Source organism: Akebia trifoliata, chromosome 8 (assembly GCF_017979445.1).
Source record: "Akebia trifoliata isolate Shusen 1 chromosome 8, ASM1797944v1, whole genome shotgun sequence".
NCBI classification, from domain to species: domain Eukaryota; kingdom Viridiplantae; phylum Streptophyta; class Magnoliopsida; order Ranunculales; family Lardizabalaceae; genus Akebia; species Akebia trifoliata.
The window spans coordinates 4918514-4937350 of record NC_141382.1 but is presented as its reverse complement, the minus strand read 5'-3'; the positions used below and the strand labels follow the sequence as shown (position 1 = coordinate 4937350).

The window sequence follows — 18837 nt, the reverse complement described above, 5'->3', positions numbered from 1 at the left end:
ATGTTGTGCGGAAGTATAATAAGATTAAAGAAAAATTACAAAAAATAACACACAAGATTTACGTAGTTCGGCAAATTACCTATGTCCATGGAGGAGAGGGGAAAAATCCACTATCAACGATAAAGATTACAAACTCTCTGTCTACAGCTGCAAGAAACCTCACATAGTAAACATAAGAGACCCTAATTGAAATACAATAGATACCGAAAAAGCTTAATCTTACGGACCGAGCCCACTACACGTCGTGAAAGGTCCCTTTTGATACTGCCTTGCTTCTTGAAGTCCAAGCCCAATAAGAATACTAGACATCTCAGAACAATACATTTCTTCCTTCTTAATATCAATTAAATCAGTCCATCATTGCCCTGCTAGACCTCCGCAAAAAGACTACTAATAACTTGGCTTACTCAAACAAGAGAAGCACTCACGTTGCTGTTAATGAAGGACACACATGAGGTCCCTTGAAAAGCCACTAGTAGAAAAGCCTAAGGCGATATTCCCCCAAATTGTTTTCATTTTTTTATGAAACTTTTTCTAATTTATCGACATTATCATTGCCATTCATCTAATTTTATGATGGAGATAAGTTTTTATCTAGGTTTCAGTTTCTTTTTGCCTTGAATTTATGTTCTATGAATGTGTATGTGCTTAACCAAAAAATGTGTTTAGAACAATGCTAAAGTGACTTCCTACAACATTACATTCGACATTGAACTGACATGGATTTGTATTCAAAACCATAGATGCTTTTCACTTGTATCTTAAGAAAAAATACTTATGGATTTGAGCACAGCTCAACATCAAGTAAGTGCTAAACACAATGTCGTAGAAAGTCACTTCAGTATTTTTCATGTGTTTAAATGGGCACTAAGTGTGAAAGGTGGGTGCAGATAGAACAACTCTTTCTATCCAATGTCCAATTTTATGAAATGAAACATATTCTTTTTCTTTCCAAATGTCACTATCTGGTAAGCTCGTTGGACAGAAGGCATGCCAATGGACTATAATGTTGTGCGGAAGTATAATAAGATTAAAGAAAAATTACAAAAATAACACACAAGATTTACGTAGTTCGGCAAATTACCTATGTCCATGGAGGAGAGGGAGAAAAATCCACTATCAACGATAAAGATTACAAACTCTCTGTCTACAGCTGCAAGAAACCTCACATAGTAAACATAAGAGACCCTAATTGAAAATGCAATAGATACCGAAAAAGCTTAATCTTACGGACCGAGCCCACTACATGTCGTGAAAGGTCCCTTTTGATACTGCCTTGCTTCTTGAAGTCCAAGCCCAATAAGAATACTAGACATCTCAGAACAATACATTTCTTAATTCTTCTTAATATCAATTAAATCAGTCCATCATTGCCACTGCTAGACCTCCGCAAAAAGACTACTAATAACTTGGCTTACTCAAACAAGAGAAGCACTCACGTTGCTGTTAATGAAGGACAAATGAGACTACCTTGAAAAGCCACTAGTAGAAAAGCCTAAGGCCTATGTGGGTGTGTTGGATGACCTAGCCGAGTGGGAGGTGGCAGTTGATTTGTCATCCATGCATAAGTTATCCAAATTGAATTTGATGATTTATCGATTAATCGTAGAATATGATAATATTTTTTTTCCTTTTACTCTCAAAAAATTATTTGTGCAATATTCTAATCTTAAGGGAAAGATAAGATTTTTGAGGGGGAGTGATGAAATGGGTTTTGGAAAGATAGAAAATCGCTCATAAAACACATGGATTTACATGATTTAGAAGTATGTCTAGGTCCATGAATTAGATTAAGAATCCAATCACTATTTTCTTTTGAGTTTTGTAGCTTTAGAGATCTCTAGCAAAAAGCAGGAGTAGAGAAAATGCGTCTCTCTCCAAATAATAGAAAATCCTTAAGAAAATGTGTTTCTCTCCTTAAACCAACATTAATTGCAAATTAAAAAATTCTCAAAATGGTAAACTATTCATTTTAATCCCAAAAATGATTATCGTGTTGAGAATTAGAGCCTTTTTGTTAAAGTGGTGAAAAAAATTCATTGTTCTATAAAATAAAACTCTTGTTTTTAACTATTGGGAATGTATTTACTGTTCTATAGAATAGGAAATTTTTTTTTTACTTAAGTTAAAATATTTTAATTTTGAGAAAGGTAATTAATTGTTTTTAGAACTATGGATAATTTACTATTTTGGGAATATCACATAAAGTTTTTTTGAGTCATGTTGGAACGACCTCAGCAGGGGACATCTTGATGTGGTGGCGTGTGCATACCAATAGATGCATTTTACTCATATCTCGGAGTAAAATGCATCTACGGACATACGCGTGCCACCACGTTAAGATGTCCCCCACTAAGGTCACTCTAACATTAATCATTATTTTTTTTTTTTAGAAACTTTTTTTTTCACCATTTAATTTTTAAGAGTTGAGTTGGAATGACTACATTACACACTGTGCTTTCATGGAGGTGCAATTCAAAATCATAGATGCTTTTCACTCATATCTCGAGAAAAAACACATCTATGGTTTTGTGTGCACGTCCACATCAGCGTAATGTGAAACACAGTCACTCTAGATTTTCCTAATTTTAATTTTACATTCGTGAGTGCAATCATCCACTTTCAAAATCTCCCATCAAACTAAAAATAAATAAATAAATCCAAAGTCAAGCTTGCTTGAATAACTTAATAAGATTAGGGTCGTTGAGCCCACATTGATTACTTAATTGGCAATTAGTCTGACTAACCTTATTATATCAGTAATGATTTCACGCTTACTAAGGGTCCTTGGGCTCAAAATTATTTTTTGACCATTGAATTTTATTTTAAATTTAGGAGTTCCCTGGAAGTTAAGTAGCCGTCTATTTCCAAAATCTTGGATGCCTGAAACCAAAAAAATTTCTTCTTAAATCTGAGTTTTATCATAAAATCTAGAGGGCTTTGGTGTTGGATTGCTAATGTCGTAATCCATTCTAGCAAAACAACCCTTATTAAATCATAAAATCTTACAAAGTAAGGAAAGTGTTTTTCATTGGCAATCCATCACCAATAGTAGAAATTTTTAGTCGAACAATAGAACTCTTTGATGTTGCTTGAGACGAAGAACACAACAAATAAGAAAATAAATAAAATTGATTTTTCTCTCAAAATTACAGGGTTCTACTTCAACCTTCAAACCTAAAAATCAAGGGTTTTCTATCTCAATCAATTAATTTCAATCTTGCTTTAAACTTTTGCAAGATTTTTTATTTTTTATTTTAAAAAAAAAATCCCTGATATTCCATCTAAAGTTACATTATTTTCTATTTCCTCAAAATCTAATATTTCCTTGAGATTAGAAATATTGGAAGGTTTTAAGATAACCGATTTTGCAGGAAGAAAATCAAAAGTTTTTTTATTTTTCACTTTATTATAGTCTCTAATAGAAGACTGAGGTCGAAGGAGGCATTCATCGGATTGAATCCGATTTTCTTATCCAACGAATTGGATATTACCGGATATCCGATAAGACGGATATTCGAATTTGAATTCGGATATCGAACTTTTTTTTTTGGATTCAAATTCGGATTAATATCCGTTAACAGCCCTACTTTGTAGCATATCTGACTCTCTCTCTATCTATCTCAAAGGAAAGGTCTCCCGCCTCCTCTGTCTGCTCTCTCTCTCTCTCATTTTCTGCGATTTCGATTCCTATTTTTATTTGTTAAATAAATTTTGAACGATCATCAAAAGTTGTATTTTTTTAGGGTTTAAGTTACAGAATGCTTCTTCGATGCCCTTCTCTTGCATTCTGCGGTAATGGGCATGATTATGTGTTTGGTTCAGATTTCAGAACTCAATTTATCTCTGTAAGAAGAAAGGAGTTTGCTTTTCTAATGGAACCGATCAAAAGAGGGAAGATTGAGACTGGTTCTTCTTCTCTTCATCAGAAGAAGAATCAAATATCTATTTGCCAAGCATCTATTGAAGATGGTCATGTTAGTTCAATCAGGTGCAGGTTTCATTATCTTGAATTCTTCATATATGATCATAAGTTTAAGTTATAATTAAATGTGGGTATTCTTCAGATTGGTTTTTCAATTAATTTTTTGCTCAATTTTGTTGCTTTTGTTTTGCTTGAATTGATGCCTATTGGGGGTTATATATTAGAGAGCACTAAAAGATTTAGAATTTTTTACTAGAATTATTCATTATTTGAATTCTTCATATATGATAATAACTTGAAGTTCGTAATTAAATGTGGGTATTATTTAGGTTGGTTTCAATTAGTTTCATGTTCAATAATGTTACTTTTTTGTTTGGATTGGTGCCTATTAGGGGTTATAAATTAGAGAACACTAAAAGATTTTGAGAATTTTTGCTACAATTATTCCTTTTCTAGTTGGAAGACCAGTGTTTTTAGCTCTAAACATTGGATTCTTTAATACCTGACCCCTTTGGCTGTTTGTTGGGGCATTTGGAAAGAAAGGAATAGTAGTTTTTTGAAGGTGAAGTGCATTTGGTTCAAGACGTTATTATTTCTGTTATGGGTGTGTTTGTTGTATTGGTTGTATAAGTTATTTTGGAGTTCAAGGGCTTATTTTTTGAGGATTTTTGTATTTAGGTGGGGGACGGGTTGTATGCAGATTAGATAGTTTTTCTGTTTTCCTATTGTATTTGGTGGTCCTCTTTCTTTTGATGTATAAATATTGCTTTATGTATCAAAAAAATAACAATGTCATAACAGGTGATCTTAAATTTCCTAGAAATTTTATATGTATGAGCAAAGCCGCTACATATGTTAATAGTGGACGCAGAATAGCAGGGCCAGTTGAGACAAAAGGGTAAAAAAGTTTCTTATGTATTGTGGAAGAATTCTCTGTGATTGTACGCCTCTTTAATTGATTGGGATGTTCAATATTTAATTGTGTGGTTTGGTTGATTTAGTGGTCTACGAAGTGAAAGAAGGTGATTTTGTTCATTTTTATTTTCATTGCATATTTATAAGAATCCCTACATCCTTGCTTCCTCTTTATACACAAGTATTGGCTTTTTTCCATCTTGTATGAGTTTCTTTTCTTGGATGCTAATGTTACTGAGAATAACTATGTTTGTTCCTTCTTCTTTTTTTTCAGAATTAACACGCTTTTCTGTTATTTTTATGTGTAGTAAGGATGTGCCGTTGGTCCATGGATTATTTGATACCATTGTGGGTGTCTTGGGAGGAGGCCAACTAGGCCGGATGCTATGCCAGGCAGCTTCGCAAATGGCCATTAAAGTAATAGTTTTAGATCCACTTGAGAATTGCCCGGCAAGTGCCCTGTCCTATCATCATGTAGTTGGCAGCTTTGATGACAGTGCTACTGTTGAGGAATTTGCGAAGAGGTTGTCTCTTGCTGGACATCAATGTGAATAATGTCATCTTTGTATTTTTATATTTTTTTATATTTATTTTTATTGTTCAGAAGCTGATGTTCTCCTTGGTTGTTAGATGCGGAGTATTGACTGTTGAAATTGAACATGTTGATGTTGCCACACTGGAGAAGCTTGAGAAACAAGGTGTGGATTGCCAACCTAAAGCTTCTACTATTCGAATAATCCAAGTATGTCTCACTGTCTTGCTTCCTATTGAGTTTACATGTACTGCTTTTCATAGTTAAACAAGCATTGTGGATGGATTATGTCTTCTTCATAATTGAGAATCATAGATGCTACCATGGTCATCTGTGATTGATTGAGTTAATTTTGAAATGCTTAACCATTCATATTATGGTACTTCTGGAGAATACATTTTGAAATGCCATTCTGAGACCCCTCCCTGTTATTGGTCTTTCTGAAGATGGTGAGGTTGCATTTTGATGGTTGCTTTAGCAAATGATAACTATACAAAAATATTCTTTGAACTAAGACAATGTCAAAATACGATTTTTAAGACGAATATGTTTTCTTGGAGCTGAAATTGGGTAGTCAAGATTCAAGAAACATGTTCATGATTGAATTTAATAGAGATGATGATGTGAGTTAGATGAATGGAAGGACACAATTAGAAATTAAAGCATTTGCGAAAATGTGGAGTAGCCCTAATATAGCCTAAGGGAAAGTTGATTGAGATGATTTGGTCATGTGCAACGCAAATTGATAACAACTCCTGTTATAATGAGTGTGCAAGTTGAATGTTTTAAAGTGGGGGAAGACCAAAAAAGATAGAGATTGATGTAGACAAGATTTGTTTAGCCAATCTCAATCTTTTGGGAAAAGTCTTGACCAAGAACTAAGGCTATTCTTGACCAATTTTTGCTCTGGAATTAACTTTATCGCTTTTTTTCAATTAACTTGGCCTAGATCTTCAATTAAGCATGTTGAAGAAAGCAAGTTATTTGGTGATCCAATTAGGAATATTATTAGTTGAGTTGCTTGGTTCTTGAGTTGACTCATCAAGTTTTGTAACACTAGTTAGTTTTGGTACCACCACATGGGAAGGTGGTGATAGGTGCTCGTGTATCTGCTTGGACTTTTTGTGCTTCTTTTCTTCTAATGTGGATTGTTGTGGGTTTAGCTCCAATCTTATTTCTATTTTTCTTGTTGTGGTATAAGGGGGTGTTGAAGAAGAATACTCACAAAAGTTTTGAAATTTTGCTCACATGGGCCTATGTGTATGTGTGTGCTCTTGTTTTGTTTTTTCCCACTTTTTCATGGATGAGCACATTCCACATAAAGTACTTTTTTCCTTGTCCAAAGACTAGAAGATGAGTGTGTGTCTTGCATTTACCCCCTTTTTCATGGATGGGTACATTCCACATAAAGTACTTTTCCCCTTATCTAAGGCAAGAAGATGTCTCTCTAGGGTTGTGAGATTGAGTTTCCTCACCTGCAACTTTACCCAATACGCATGTTTGTTGTGGTAGGGCATAATTAATCCCACAGGGCGTGGGAACACCCTGTTGCATTAGAACGAAAAAAAACGTAAGATAAGAAGATGTCTTCCCTTATGCATTCTTGTAGCCTTTCAATTCATGTAACATTGACAATCCATTTTTATAATTTTGGTCGTGTTGCATGTGTATCATCACACATATGTGTGTCTATGTGCTCCAGGCACATCCTAACACGTATGATAGTATACTCTCTAATTTTAGTGATTTTCTATTAAATGACTTAGGAATGAGTATTGGTGTATTCCATCTCCATTACACTTACGTATTAAGTTGTTAAACACAACCATGCTTTGATATTGGAAATTCTTTGTATTGATATGAAATTTACTTTCATTGAAGGAAATTATTATATTATAATACTTTCGTATATAAGTGGTAGCATTTTGTGTTCTCAACGTTAATATGTCAGGCACCTTATATGTGTCCCATCACAATTTTTCATGGCTTGCAGCCATGTTTGTCCATCCTTTTTAATACTTCTGAATTTGTGTTACTTTTAATATTATGTATTTTTGTTTGTATTACTTTGAAAAAGATTTTTTCCCTATAAAAAAGATTTTCTTTTTTTCGGCTTTAAAAAAGAATCTCAGAGAGTGACTTTCTTGGTATGCTATTTTGGTGGTGTTGTGCATAAGTACCAAACTCAACTTTGGCTATGTGATGAGCTTCCTTTTAGCCTATGAAATTCATCCAAAATGAGTGCTTCACTAGCATTCAGCTATCTTGGATTTTGTAAAATAGATATCTGGCATTGCAAGGGTTTATTGGTCTCTTCAAATTTCAAATTCAAACTCAAAACATAATTAAATGGTCAAATTTACCTATTGAGTGACATCTTCTTTTCTCCTCATTACAGGACAAATATCTTCAAAAAGTTCATTTTTCTCAGCATGCCATTCCATTGCCTGATTTTATGCAGGTTAGTTAATGCTCTAACATTACCTTAAACACAACATGAGTGTGGCTATTCCTGTGTTTTGATTTCTTCAATTCTGGTTAAGGAAGATAGATGATCTCGAAAGCGCAAAGAGAGCAGGGGACTTATTTGGTTATCCTATTATGATTAAGAGTAAAAGGCTGGCATATGATGGGCGTGGAAATGCTGTTGCCCACAATGAAGAAGAGCTTTCTTCATCCGTAGAAGGTATGTCCACGGCATGCCAACTAGTTGTTTTGTATATCCTTTGGTATTACTATTATCATGTTGAGATTCAAGCATCATCAATTGTAGGTATTTATTTATATGGCATGGTTTGGAAATTGATATAACAAGTACACATTACTCTATGTATCTATCCAGTTTTACATTGAATTGTATTGATAACTTGATTGGAGCATTTTATTATTATTGTTTAATATTCTAATTTTGTGTTGGAAAGTTTTGATTGGAGATCTGTTCTCATAGGTATGCTTCCTTTAAATTCATGTTTAGGGCATAATCACCAAGTTGGTTTGGGGTTCGGCAATAAGTTGGCAGGGGGGAAATTCAAAAATTTCGGGAAAAAATAAAATAAAATATTAAAACTATAAAAATAAAATAAAATAAATGTATTTCATACATTGGACATTTTGACATTTATTTTAATTTTTAATTTTAAACACTCTTTTGAGCATAACAACATGCTTTGAATATTTACACATGGATATGATAACATGTTTCCATACCATTATACATGCTAAAAAGTTGTCTAACCATTGACATAAAAAAATGCTTGGAAGTTCATTTTTAGGGTTCTTTCCATTCTCATGACTCGTATCAGTGCCAGATCCCTTTTTCCCCAATTATGATCTTCTTTTTTTTGGAATGGTAATCTGGGGTTAAGGTAGACCCCGACCAGATACAAAAACCAACTACATCCTAATGGATGCATGACCCAGGCATCCTCCCCGACTACCAATCTCCTGGCCTTCCAAGGGCTGGAATAGCTCTGGTTATACACATTATGACTCTCTGTGAGTCACGCATGACATGGAGCTTGAGACATTGTTTCTCTAGGGCTATACTCATGCCTTTTCTGATGGCATGAAGCTCATGGTAAATGATATCTATAGCATTGAAGCACCCATCCCAGGCAAAGATGGGATCCCCCAAACTATTTCTGATGATTGCTCCCTCACCTCCACACACACTCCTTAAAGATCCATCAGTATTAAGAGAAAAACTGCCTGAAATCATATTACTTCAAGCTCCCCAGGTTCCATAAAGCTCCTATCAGCTGCTGAATCTTCAACCTTGAGGTGGCTAAATCTGATTGTCCCTGACATCATTTACAATCTGTCTCTGGACTTGTGGTGGGTTGTTCTTTTTTTGGAAACTACGGTTACACCTCTCTCTCTCTCTCTCTCTCTCTCTCTTCATGATAGATTAGTGTTAGCAGCAACAACAGTCCCCCTAGTACTAGCTAGAATCCAGTTGAACATTCTTTCTGTCAGTCGCACAGAAAACACATCTCACCTGCCTTATCAGCTTGCAATGTTTTAGATTGTCTTAGGTTTTCCTTCATGGCTAGATGCGCAGCTCTATGGAATTAAAAATCAATCCAAGGATAGTGCAGTTGTCAATCTCCCATTGTTCAATTTTGGGATCAGTAAGGGGTGGCTTATTAATGGTGCCCAAAAGCCTTCCAGATTTTCCTCTACTCCCCAAATAAAGCCTAACTGACCGAGACTAGGACTGAAAGTTTTGATCATCTAATAGCGGACTAGTAATGCATTGGCCTAAGAGGTTTGCTCCAAGACTGATGTTGGAGTCCTTGGTTTCTTGATGCGATGTCATTGTTTTTCTGAGAATAAAGTGATCGAAACTTTGGTTTGAAGGGAGGTCATTGTTGTTCCAGACACACACACAAAGAAAGACTTCTTAGTTGCTGTGGTATGTTGTCGTGGATCAGAAAAGGAGTAGAGCTGTTGTCGCAGGGCTTCACACAGCCTCTATTGGTGTCGCAATTACCAGCACAGCAGTCTGCTGCTGTCGTAGGTCACCCAAATAGGCTGACTGCTGTCGCAGGGATTCATGTAGCCCCCAGTTGCTGTTGTAGGTCACAAATACAGCACTCTTCTGTTGCTGCAAGTCCAAAAAACTGATCTGCTGTTGCTGCTGCTGTGCTGTCATAGGACACACACAGCACTTCTACTGTTGCCGCAGGTCCAGAAGACCAGTCTGTTGGTGCTGCAGCTGTTGTAGGGCACACACACAGCAATCTATACAGCACACTATGGCTGTTGTAGGTCCCAAAAGATTCTGTAGGACAGCAAGGGTAGGGGAAAAAAAGGGCCCTAGCAAAGGGCAAAAAGAAGCACAATGCAGAATTGCAGCATGTGGAAAAAATTAAGAAAAAAATCAATCCTATCGCAACATGCGATAAAGGAATATGAATAAAAAAATAAAAAATCCCCCGAAGGGGAGACCTTTTAACGAAGCTCCGACTAGGTTATTAGGTCTTAAGATCCAGAGATGTTGGGAATGGAGGAGAAGAAGAGAGAGGAGAGGAGAATGGATTCAAGGTCCCAAGAGGAATCGAAGAGAAGAACCCAAAAAGATGATGGGACATCCTCTATGGCTTTGATACCAAGAAGAATTTTAGAAAGTGATTCTCAAGTCTCATAATGAGAGCTTGATATATATAACCTAAAGTGTGAATGGACATAAATACCCTTACATAGAATTAAAACAAGAAACTATTAAAGAAACTACATTATTTCCAATAACAATGATCCTGTCAAGCTTGGACACTATGGTTCTTCCTTCTTGCTTGTTAGACCAAGTGAATCTGCAACCTATTGCTTTTAGGTCAGAGAGACAAGCCTGGTTGAAACTGTCCTTAGCGTCCCTAATTTGGCTGGAAGAAGGTCTTCTACCCCCAATTTTTCTCTAGGATCAAGGCTCCCATGATGATCCATGGTTCTGCTATTAAGCCTGAGATCTTACAAATGTCATCCCAAAGTCTTCTCCTCTCTCCCTTGGGGCAACTACTTACTTGATGCCCAAAGACTTCAGAGTTCGTTCATTTTTTGAGGCATCCAGTCATACTCAACAAGCACCTCTACCCAGTCCCCTTTTCCCATATCCACTGAAATAGTCTTAGGCAGCTCCTCATTAGCTTTGACTTCCACACAAACTCCAGCATAGTTCAATCTGAGCAGGTCTTCTGTTGCATTATCCATGTATAAAGGCTTTCCAATTCCACTTGTCATGTGACTCAGCCTTCACCAGTCCAAAACTGATTTGGGAGATTGAAGAGCTTGATCCATACAGGAATAGAGCTAGCTCCCCGTTTGCCCAGCTCAATCTTTGGTGATGGTGTTCTTTTGGGGCTTGCAGGCTTTGAAGGTTCATCTGAGTTCTGACTTTCCTCTCATGGGGGGCTCTTCTCTAAACCCTTTTTTGCTTCCAGGATTTTCTCAAAGCGTACCAGTTATGATCAGGTTCTTTGTCTAACTTGTCTGTCTTCTCCATTTGCCGTCCTATTCGACCAGATGATTTTATAGAACTTAGTTATTGTATAATATGTTCCTTGTTGCACTTCAAATATGGGACATCAAGGGTCAAAGTTGTTGATTGCCGCTTTAGATTTAATTAAGGGTTTATATTTTACTTTGACTGCTACTTTGAATTTAATTTGGGATTATTACATTCCTTCTTTTTTCTGGATTGTCCTTTGTTTTGCAGCACTTGGAGGATACAATCGAGGCTTGTATGTTGAGAAGTGGGCACCATTCATAAAGGTAGGTGCCGATATTTGCTGTAGAGTTTAATCACCCTCATATTCAAGACCTACATTTTCTCTAAAAAATTCTGCTCTACTGAGTATCCCTATCTCGTTACTGTTGCTGAGCTGTGTTATGTGATATTGTTTTATTGTGTAAATTGGATTGCACGGTATTTGGCAATTTATTTGTTAAAGAAACAACTCTTTCTCTCGCAGATGAAATTTTATTTGGCCAAGATCTATATAGTTTTGGGTGCATAAATAAGTGTCTTTCTGCTTATCTGTGTTCTCTTCCTTGCTTGTATATTGCTCTCTTTTCCTTCAAATCAGGGAAAATGTTCCCCATCTTTGTTTTCTTATGGGAAATAATCGATTGTAAGGTATCAAACTGCAAGACTTCGGGAAAATATGATACATTGTTCATATAAATTCTTGTATTAGAGGGGTTCTGCTTTCTTAAATTGCAGTTAGATTTATTTAATCACTGTGTGAAATTTGGCTCTGTGAGACTGAAGGGATCTCTTTATCCTGTGATTTAGGAGCTGGCTGTCATTGTGGCAAGGGGAAGAGACAATTCTATTTCATGCTTTCCTGTTGTTGAAACTATTCACAAGTAAGATGTCAGATTCAACTCTTCATTTGGTTTGACCATGCCAATACAGTGGCATTATATGTGAGTTTCTTCATGAATTTTGCAATTCCAAAAGCCTTGAATTCTATACACTTTTCTTGTTGATCTTTATTCTTTTGTAGGGATAACATTTGTCACATTGTAAAGGCGCCTGCCGATGTGTCCTGGAAGATCAAGAGCCTCGCTACTGATGTTGCACAAAAAGCTGTTAGTTCATTAGAAGGTGCTGGCGTCTTTGCAGTTGAGTTGTTTTTGACGAGGGATGGTCAGGTTGGTTTTCTATTAGGGATATCATTGCTGCATCATACATAATCCATTATTTTGAAGATGTTTTAGTGGCTTTGTGATGATCTTTAGAATACTGTTATCAGAAGACATGTTGTTGATACAATTTAATAATTTAATTATTAAATATTTAATTTCCACAGATTTTGCTAAATGAAGTAGCTCCTAGACCTCACAATAGTGGGCATCAAACAATTGAATGTTGTGTGACTTCACAATTTGAGCAGCATTTACGAGCCGTTGTTGGTCTTCCCCTTGGTGATCCATCAATGAAAACCCCAGCTGCCATCATGTACAATTTACTGGGTGAAGATGAGGTAACTTTCTTTTTGTTTGGCTCACAAGTGTCAAGTTTTGAAGCATGGATGAACTTTGAGGCTATAATCTTATACTGACTTGATAATAAACTGTTCGATCAAACATTTTGGGAATTTGAAAAAAATGAAATATTTTGTGTAGGACTGTAGGTTTTCTTTTTTAGAAGTATGTTCATTTATATTTAAAATACTGTTTAATAAAAAAAAGAGAGAAATGCAAATATGGAAAATCAGAGATCGAAAAAAAAATCAGAGATCGGTAAAAAATTGAAATTCTTTGTTTTTTTTTTTTCAGCAATAAAAGAATAAAACTTGACTAACCAATTCATCTACCAAAGTTACGACTGACGAAGCAAGTGAATATTATGTTGATCAGAACAGAAAGCATATATAATAGCTGTGCTTGTGGATTAATATTGTTCCATCTATAATGTAAATGTGTTGAAACCATTATATAATTATAGAAGATAAAATATTAACAAATTGGTAAAATTTGATTGGAAATAATATGCTTCTAGGGGGAGCAAGGGTTCTATTTAGCTCATCAAATGATTGGAAGGGCATTGAGTGTTCCTGGAGCTACTGTTCATTGGTATGATAAACCAGGTTAGATTATCTTGAAGTTTCACTTATGGTTATAATTATGCTATATCTTTGGCTTGTGGTGCTAAGTTGTTGGTAATGATATGGTAGAAATGCGAAAACAGCGAAAGATGGGCCATATCACAATTATTGGATCTTCTATGGGAATCGTAGAAGCAAAATTGAATTCAATGCTGAGTGAAGAAAAAGAAAGATCAGAAGGTCAGCCTGCAAGTTAATTAATTATTTTTCATTGTCACTTGAGCATCTTTGTTTATTCTTATGCTTCTTCATAAAGTCAAAAATGTTTGTGCCATTCACCTTGGTTTTTGTCCAAAATGGGCACAATTAATGCTAATATTTTCCATTTATAGTTTGTTTGCCATGCCAACTCATTTTTTTTACTTTTCATAATTTGCTTGATGCAGTCATTCCACGTGTTGGAATTATAATGGGTTCTGATTCTGATCTTCCAGTCATGAGGGATGCTGCAAGGATTTTGGATACCTTTGGTGTGCCTAATGAGGTAGACCTTCCATTTATATTATGTCGGTTTGGATTTTCAATCATGGGTTGTTAAACACATTTGATTCAACCATTCATACCAGCATGTCAAAACTTTGTAGGTGAAGATAGTTTCAGCACATCGGACTCCAGAATTGATGTATTCTTATGCTTCTTCTGCTCTGAAGCGAGGCATTCAAGTTATCATTGCTGGTGCTGGTGGAGCAGCCCATTTGCCAGGCTAGTTCAAATTTTTTTTTTTATTATAGATTATTTACATGTTTATATGTGTGGTTATACATTTCAATGACCTGTTATGTGTGTTGTAGGTATGGTGGCCGCATCAACTCCCTTGCCTGTTATTGGTGTTCCAGTACGTGCTTCTTCACTCGATGGACTTGACTCCCTCTTATCTATAGTCCAGGTATCTTTATTTTATTTTATTTTCAATTGTACCTTCTTTTGTTTGGGTTTGGGCCAGATTATGGATCAGGATTTCAATAAATATTAGTAAAAAAAATTTGGGATTAATTATAAACCAATGAAAAGGTTGCATTTGTTAACAAGGATCATGTGACATTCCTTCTTTAGTCCAAATCCGGGAATCACTTTAACAACCAAATCATGAAGATTATATTTCTTAACCTTTCTTTTTACTAGATTAAAATCCTTCTACTTCTTCAGATGTGATTTTTCTTATGGTTTGCTCATGTTCTCCTTTTCACATTACTGAGGATTGGCCTCCCATTAACCTTGAAAATTTTCCTTATGATTTGTTATCATCAATTGAATTTTTCAGCCCAAAGCGACTTACTGATCTTTGTTTCACTAATGCAGATGCCAAGAGGTGTTCCTGTAGCAACTGTTGCAATAAATAATGCAACAAATGCAGGTTTATTAGCAGTCAGGATGTTAGGGGTGTCGGATGCTGATTTACAATCTAGGTAAGTCCCTATTTCTCCTACCCGTTAGTCCCTATTTCTCCTACCCTTCTTGGTCACCCATAACACTAAACTAGTAAAGCATTATGTCCTATTTGGGCCAAAAAATTACTCATGTAAAATATGTTTCCATTGTTGTTTATATTTTCACAGAATAATCCAGTATCAGGAAGACGTGAAGGACGAGGTCTTGAGAAAGGCAGAGAAACTAGAAAAGGACGGTTGGGAAAGATATTCAAATCCTTGATATCCAACCTATTCTGATGCCACGTTGCCGCCGTAGGAGGCCCTATTCTGTGGTATAAAAGTACTGCACCCCATTAGAAATGAGTGAGCTGCCCTTATGTTCAAGGGAGATACCCTTGAACCGATCACAAGATATAAAAGATATCGAAGAAATGCAATATAAATGAATTTGATACTTCCAACATTTTTTATATCAATTTTCTGTATCGTTAGAAGGCATTTTGGCCACTTAATTTTGCAAAAAAAAAAAAAAAAAACAATATTTTTATTAGTTTAACTTTTATAGAGTGTATTTGGATAACTTGTACTGATAGATGTAACTATTACTCACTTCTCGATGGTTGTTTTGTGTTGGAAACTTCATTGAATGAGTTCTTTGCCCAACTTTATTCATTAGTACTCTATATTTTTTAGAAGGTAATCATCCCAAAATTTCCTCTCGCTTTCTCCATGCATTTAGGGCTGTTAATAGATTGGGTTCACTTTGGATCTGATTTGATAAATTTTTTGTTTTTTTTTATTGGCCTAACAATCAAATTATTCCAACTTCTAAGGCACCAAATTTATAAATTTAAGCAAGTAATGACAATTCTATTTGGGCAAACGGGGAAAATGTTTTCCCATCCCAACCCTTGAGAAAGTGATTGTATGAGTAATGAAACACTTACTAATGGTATTAAAAATACTACTAAATGTGGGCATAATTTATTTTAGCCTAAACTTTTAGAGTAAAACAAATAGTCATTTTTTCCCTACAAAACACTATGCAAAACCCATCAATGGATCGATTGATGCCCAAATCTTGATTTGATTTGATTCCAACTGAAAAGTCGAGACCCAATTTTGAATCAACTACGTCTCATTATATTATTCTAATAAAACGTGAGAAAGATATAAGTTGTATTATATATTTTGTTTACATATAAGATGTATCTCTATAATATATTTGACCAAAATATGGAGGGGTATGTCTAAATTTGAAGGACATTCATACTTGGAAAACACTGGTTTAAAAAGCAAGTAACAATTGTTGAATGAAAGATGACCAAAATCTTACTCACTTGTGCCATGGTTGCTCTGATCAATATTACCTGCAATTTTGTGCCTCATGTGCTCCAACTCTATTTCCAAAAGTGAAGATCTTCTCCTCTCTTGATCCAATTGAAGGCTTAGTTGTACCACCATTTGCTCAAGCTGTTCTTCATGACTCATCTCACCTACATTAACTCCTCCAATTCGATTAATTAGATCTGAAACTAATAGCCTCTCTATTTCCAAACCATCCAAAATCGCTTTTAGTCCGGGTACCAACGGTCCAACTGGCACCATTACTCCTTCCACAGGTGTGTTTGTTGGGTTCTCTTCTTCTTGTTCTTCATTCATCTCTATACCCACATCAGTTTCAGCTTCATTGATTCCGCTTTGTTCTTCTACTTCTATCTTTTCGATCTCCTTCACATCGGTATCTACTTGTATTTCATCCTTGAAACAAATTGGTGGAACTGAGAGATATGGGTCTCCTTCATTTTTCTTATTTTCTTCAAAACCATCATGATTGGTGCCTTGGATGACCATCTCTTCACCAAATCGAACTCGCTTGACATTGTCATCTTTCCCATGAGTTAAATTCTGATACTTACATCCTTCTCTCTCAATTGGGAAAACAGGTTCTAACTTCAATACATCCTCATTGAAATTCCACCCACTTATCCTTCTATGTTTCTCCAAAGGCCCAATCAACGATTCTTCATCATCAGATTCATTCTTCATCTTTCTCAATATGTTTTCTCTATAGCGTTCTTCAACGGTGGGTAACCCTTGTAATATGTTCTTGACAAGAAAATCAGAATTCTTGCAATTCTTGAAAAATGGATGCTTACGTAATTTCTCCGCTGTGGGTCTTTTTGATGGATCAGTATCAAGGCAAGAAGCTACCATGTCTTTGAAATATTTCGAAAACTTCTTATTTTTATCTTTCTTGTTGTTCTTCTCGTAATCAGAGAAACCTAAACGATTCGTGATTCTCATAAACAAAGACTTGCCAGGTGGGAGATGAGAAAGAGGAGGTCGACCATGAGCGAGTTCTAATGCTGTAATCCCGAAGGACCATATGTCAGCTTTGAAACTATACCCAGTATGAGAATGTATGACCTCGGGCGCCATCCAGTAAGGCGTCCCCGCAACATCATTGAACATCAAATTCGACGACGAAGATGACGAACGCTTGGATGGATTGGGTTCATAAATTGAAGCGGAGACACCGAAATCAGCAAGTTTAACGGACCCACTTGAGTCAACAAGAATGTTACCAGCCTTGATATCACGATGAAGATGTCCTTGATCATGGAGATATAACAAAGCATTTAAAGTTTCTTTGAGAACAACAGCAATGGAGGACTCATTTAGGCCATCTGGGAAAGATGAAGAGATGATGGAGTGTAGAGAACCAGCACACATGAAGGGCATCACAACCCAAAGATGATGGTCAACTGTGAAAGAACAATGGGCTTTAAGGATGTTGGGATGTGAGAGAAGGGTCATGGCCTTTGTTTCTTGTCTAAGTTCATCAAGATTGGCTCGTGACCGTTCGAGATCAATGGATTTGATCGCTACTACCGATGAGTTCATAGGGAGGCAAGCGGCCTTGTACACAGTACCGCTAACGCCATTGCCGATTTCTTGGAGGATCTTGTATGAATTTGGGTCAAGTGGGTATGAGAATGTTTTAGGAGTTTCTTCTTGGCCTTGTTGAGCCATGGAATCAAAGATGGATTGAGAGAGAATTTTTTTGGTTTCTAAGAGATTATTTAGAACTTAAAAGAGCTTTTTGTAATGGGTTTCTTGAGATTTCTTGATCACAAGAAATGAAAGAAAGAGAGAGTAAGCATTAAAGTTGATGGATTTAATCAGTTATCTTGTGAAGAGGTGATTAATATGGTCGTGAATTTTGGTTGAGATGTTGCATGTGAGGCTTAGTTTCTTTACTAGTTTGTGACAGAACAAAAAAAGGGTGATTTAGGCATACCCCACCAATTTTGGGTGAATATTTTAGATACCCTTTTTTTCAAACTAATGACATGCCCCTTGACCTCAATCTCCCATAGTAACAAAGTTTTGGTTCGGGCAATTATTCGAAGTAGGCTCCAACGGAAGCATGTCATCACCTTCAAAACATAGGTGGTACACCAAAATTTGGAGATGTATGAATCCGCAAGGATTGGTGAGATGGCCAAGACCACGCCTCGGGAAGCAGAGTCTTGAACTTTAATTCCCTATACTGATTTATCCTAGAAATTGTCGGGGGCATGTTGGGTAGGGGACTGCATGTGTCCCGAGGATTAGTCAGATGTTCTAAGAGACTCAAATGCCTCGGTCCAAGAAAATGAAAGTGTTGGGCCTATGGACCCATATATGATTGGCCCAACCCTTGTTGGACCTATACACAAAAAAAAATAGTCCCCGCGATGATTTTTTTATTGGTTTGGATTCAAGCCAAACGAATTAGTCAAAAATTTGTTATTTCAACTTGAATACCTAAGCTCACGCTTAGATACTTAAACTAAAATACTTTCTTTCTTTACAAAATACTATTCTCTCTCTACTTGCCAAAAAGTGGGAGAGAGTTTTAAGTTTTAACAGGGATATCATCATAAAAATTATCCATTTTTAGGAACTTTCAGTTACATGTAGGAGAGAGTTATAACTAAA

At 36.0% G+C, this 18837-nt stretch overlaps 1 protein-coding gene and 1 pseudogene across 4 annotated transcripts; one reads left to right on the top strand and one right to left on the bottom strand.

Annotated features, from left to right (window-relative positions):
- The first annotated feature begins 3627 nt into the window (after window positions 1-3627).
- LOC147395632 (phosphoribosylaminoimidazole carboxylase, putative / AIR carboxylase) lies at window positions 3628-15389 on the top strand. 4 transcript variants are annotated; one of them, XM_086450652.1, is made up of 16 exons: window positions 3628-3991; window positions 5149-5364; window positions 5471-5582; window positions 7771-7833; window positions 7920-8058; window positions 11584-11639; window positions 12163-12236; window positions 12377-12524; window positions 12683-12856; window positions 13375-13462; window positions 13550-13660; window positions 13867-13964; window positions 14065-14182; window positions 14272-14366; window positions 14780-14886; window positions 15037-15389. In XM_086450652.1, the coding sequence occupies exons 1-16, from the start codon at window positions 3762-3764 to the stop codon at window positions 15128-15130; spliced, it is 1923 nt and encodes a 640-aa protein (XP_086306778.1). In that variant the 5' UTR covers window positions 3628-3761; the 3' UTR covers window positions 15131-15389. The 4 variants fall into 4 exon arrangements, with proteins under 4 accessions (XP_086306778.1, XP_086306780.1, XP_086306781.1 ...); XM_086450654.1 differs by lacking the exon at window positions 3628-3991 and having other exon boundaries at window positions 5222-5364; window positions 5471-5538; XM_086450655.1 differs by lacking the exons at window positions 3628-3991; window positions 5149-5364 and having other exon boundaries at window positions 7916-8058.
- A 705-nt stretch (window positions 15390-16094) lies between these two features.
- Window positions 16095-17890, bottom strand: LOC147395631 (serine/threonine-protein kinase BLUS1 pseudogene; annotated as a pseudogene).
- Between the last annotated feature and the right edge of the window lie 947 nt (window positions 17891-18837).

Excerpts from the sequence above, each read along its gene's own strand:
- LOC147395632 (XM_086450652.1), top strand. The coding sequence starts at position 3,762 with ATGCTTCTTCGATGCCCTTCTCTTGCATTCTGCGGTAATGGGCATGAT. Across the intron at positions 5,365-5,470 it reads GTTGAGGAATTTGCGAAGAG|ATGCGGAGTATTGACTGTTG; the intron begins GTTGTCTCTTGC and ends CTTGGTTGTTAG. Across the intron at positions 5,583-7,770 it reads CTACTATTCGAATAATCCAA|GACAAATATCTTCAAAAAGT; the intron begins GTATGTCTCACT and ends TCCTCATTACAG.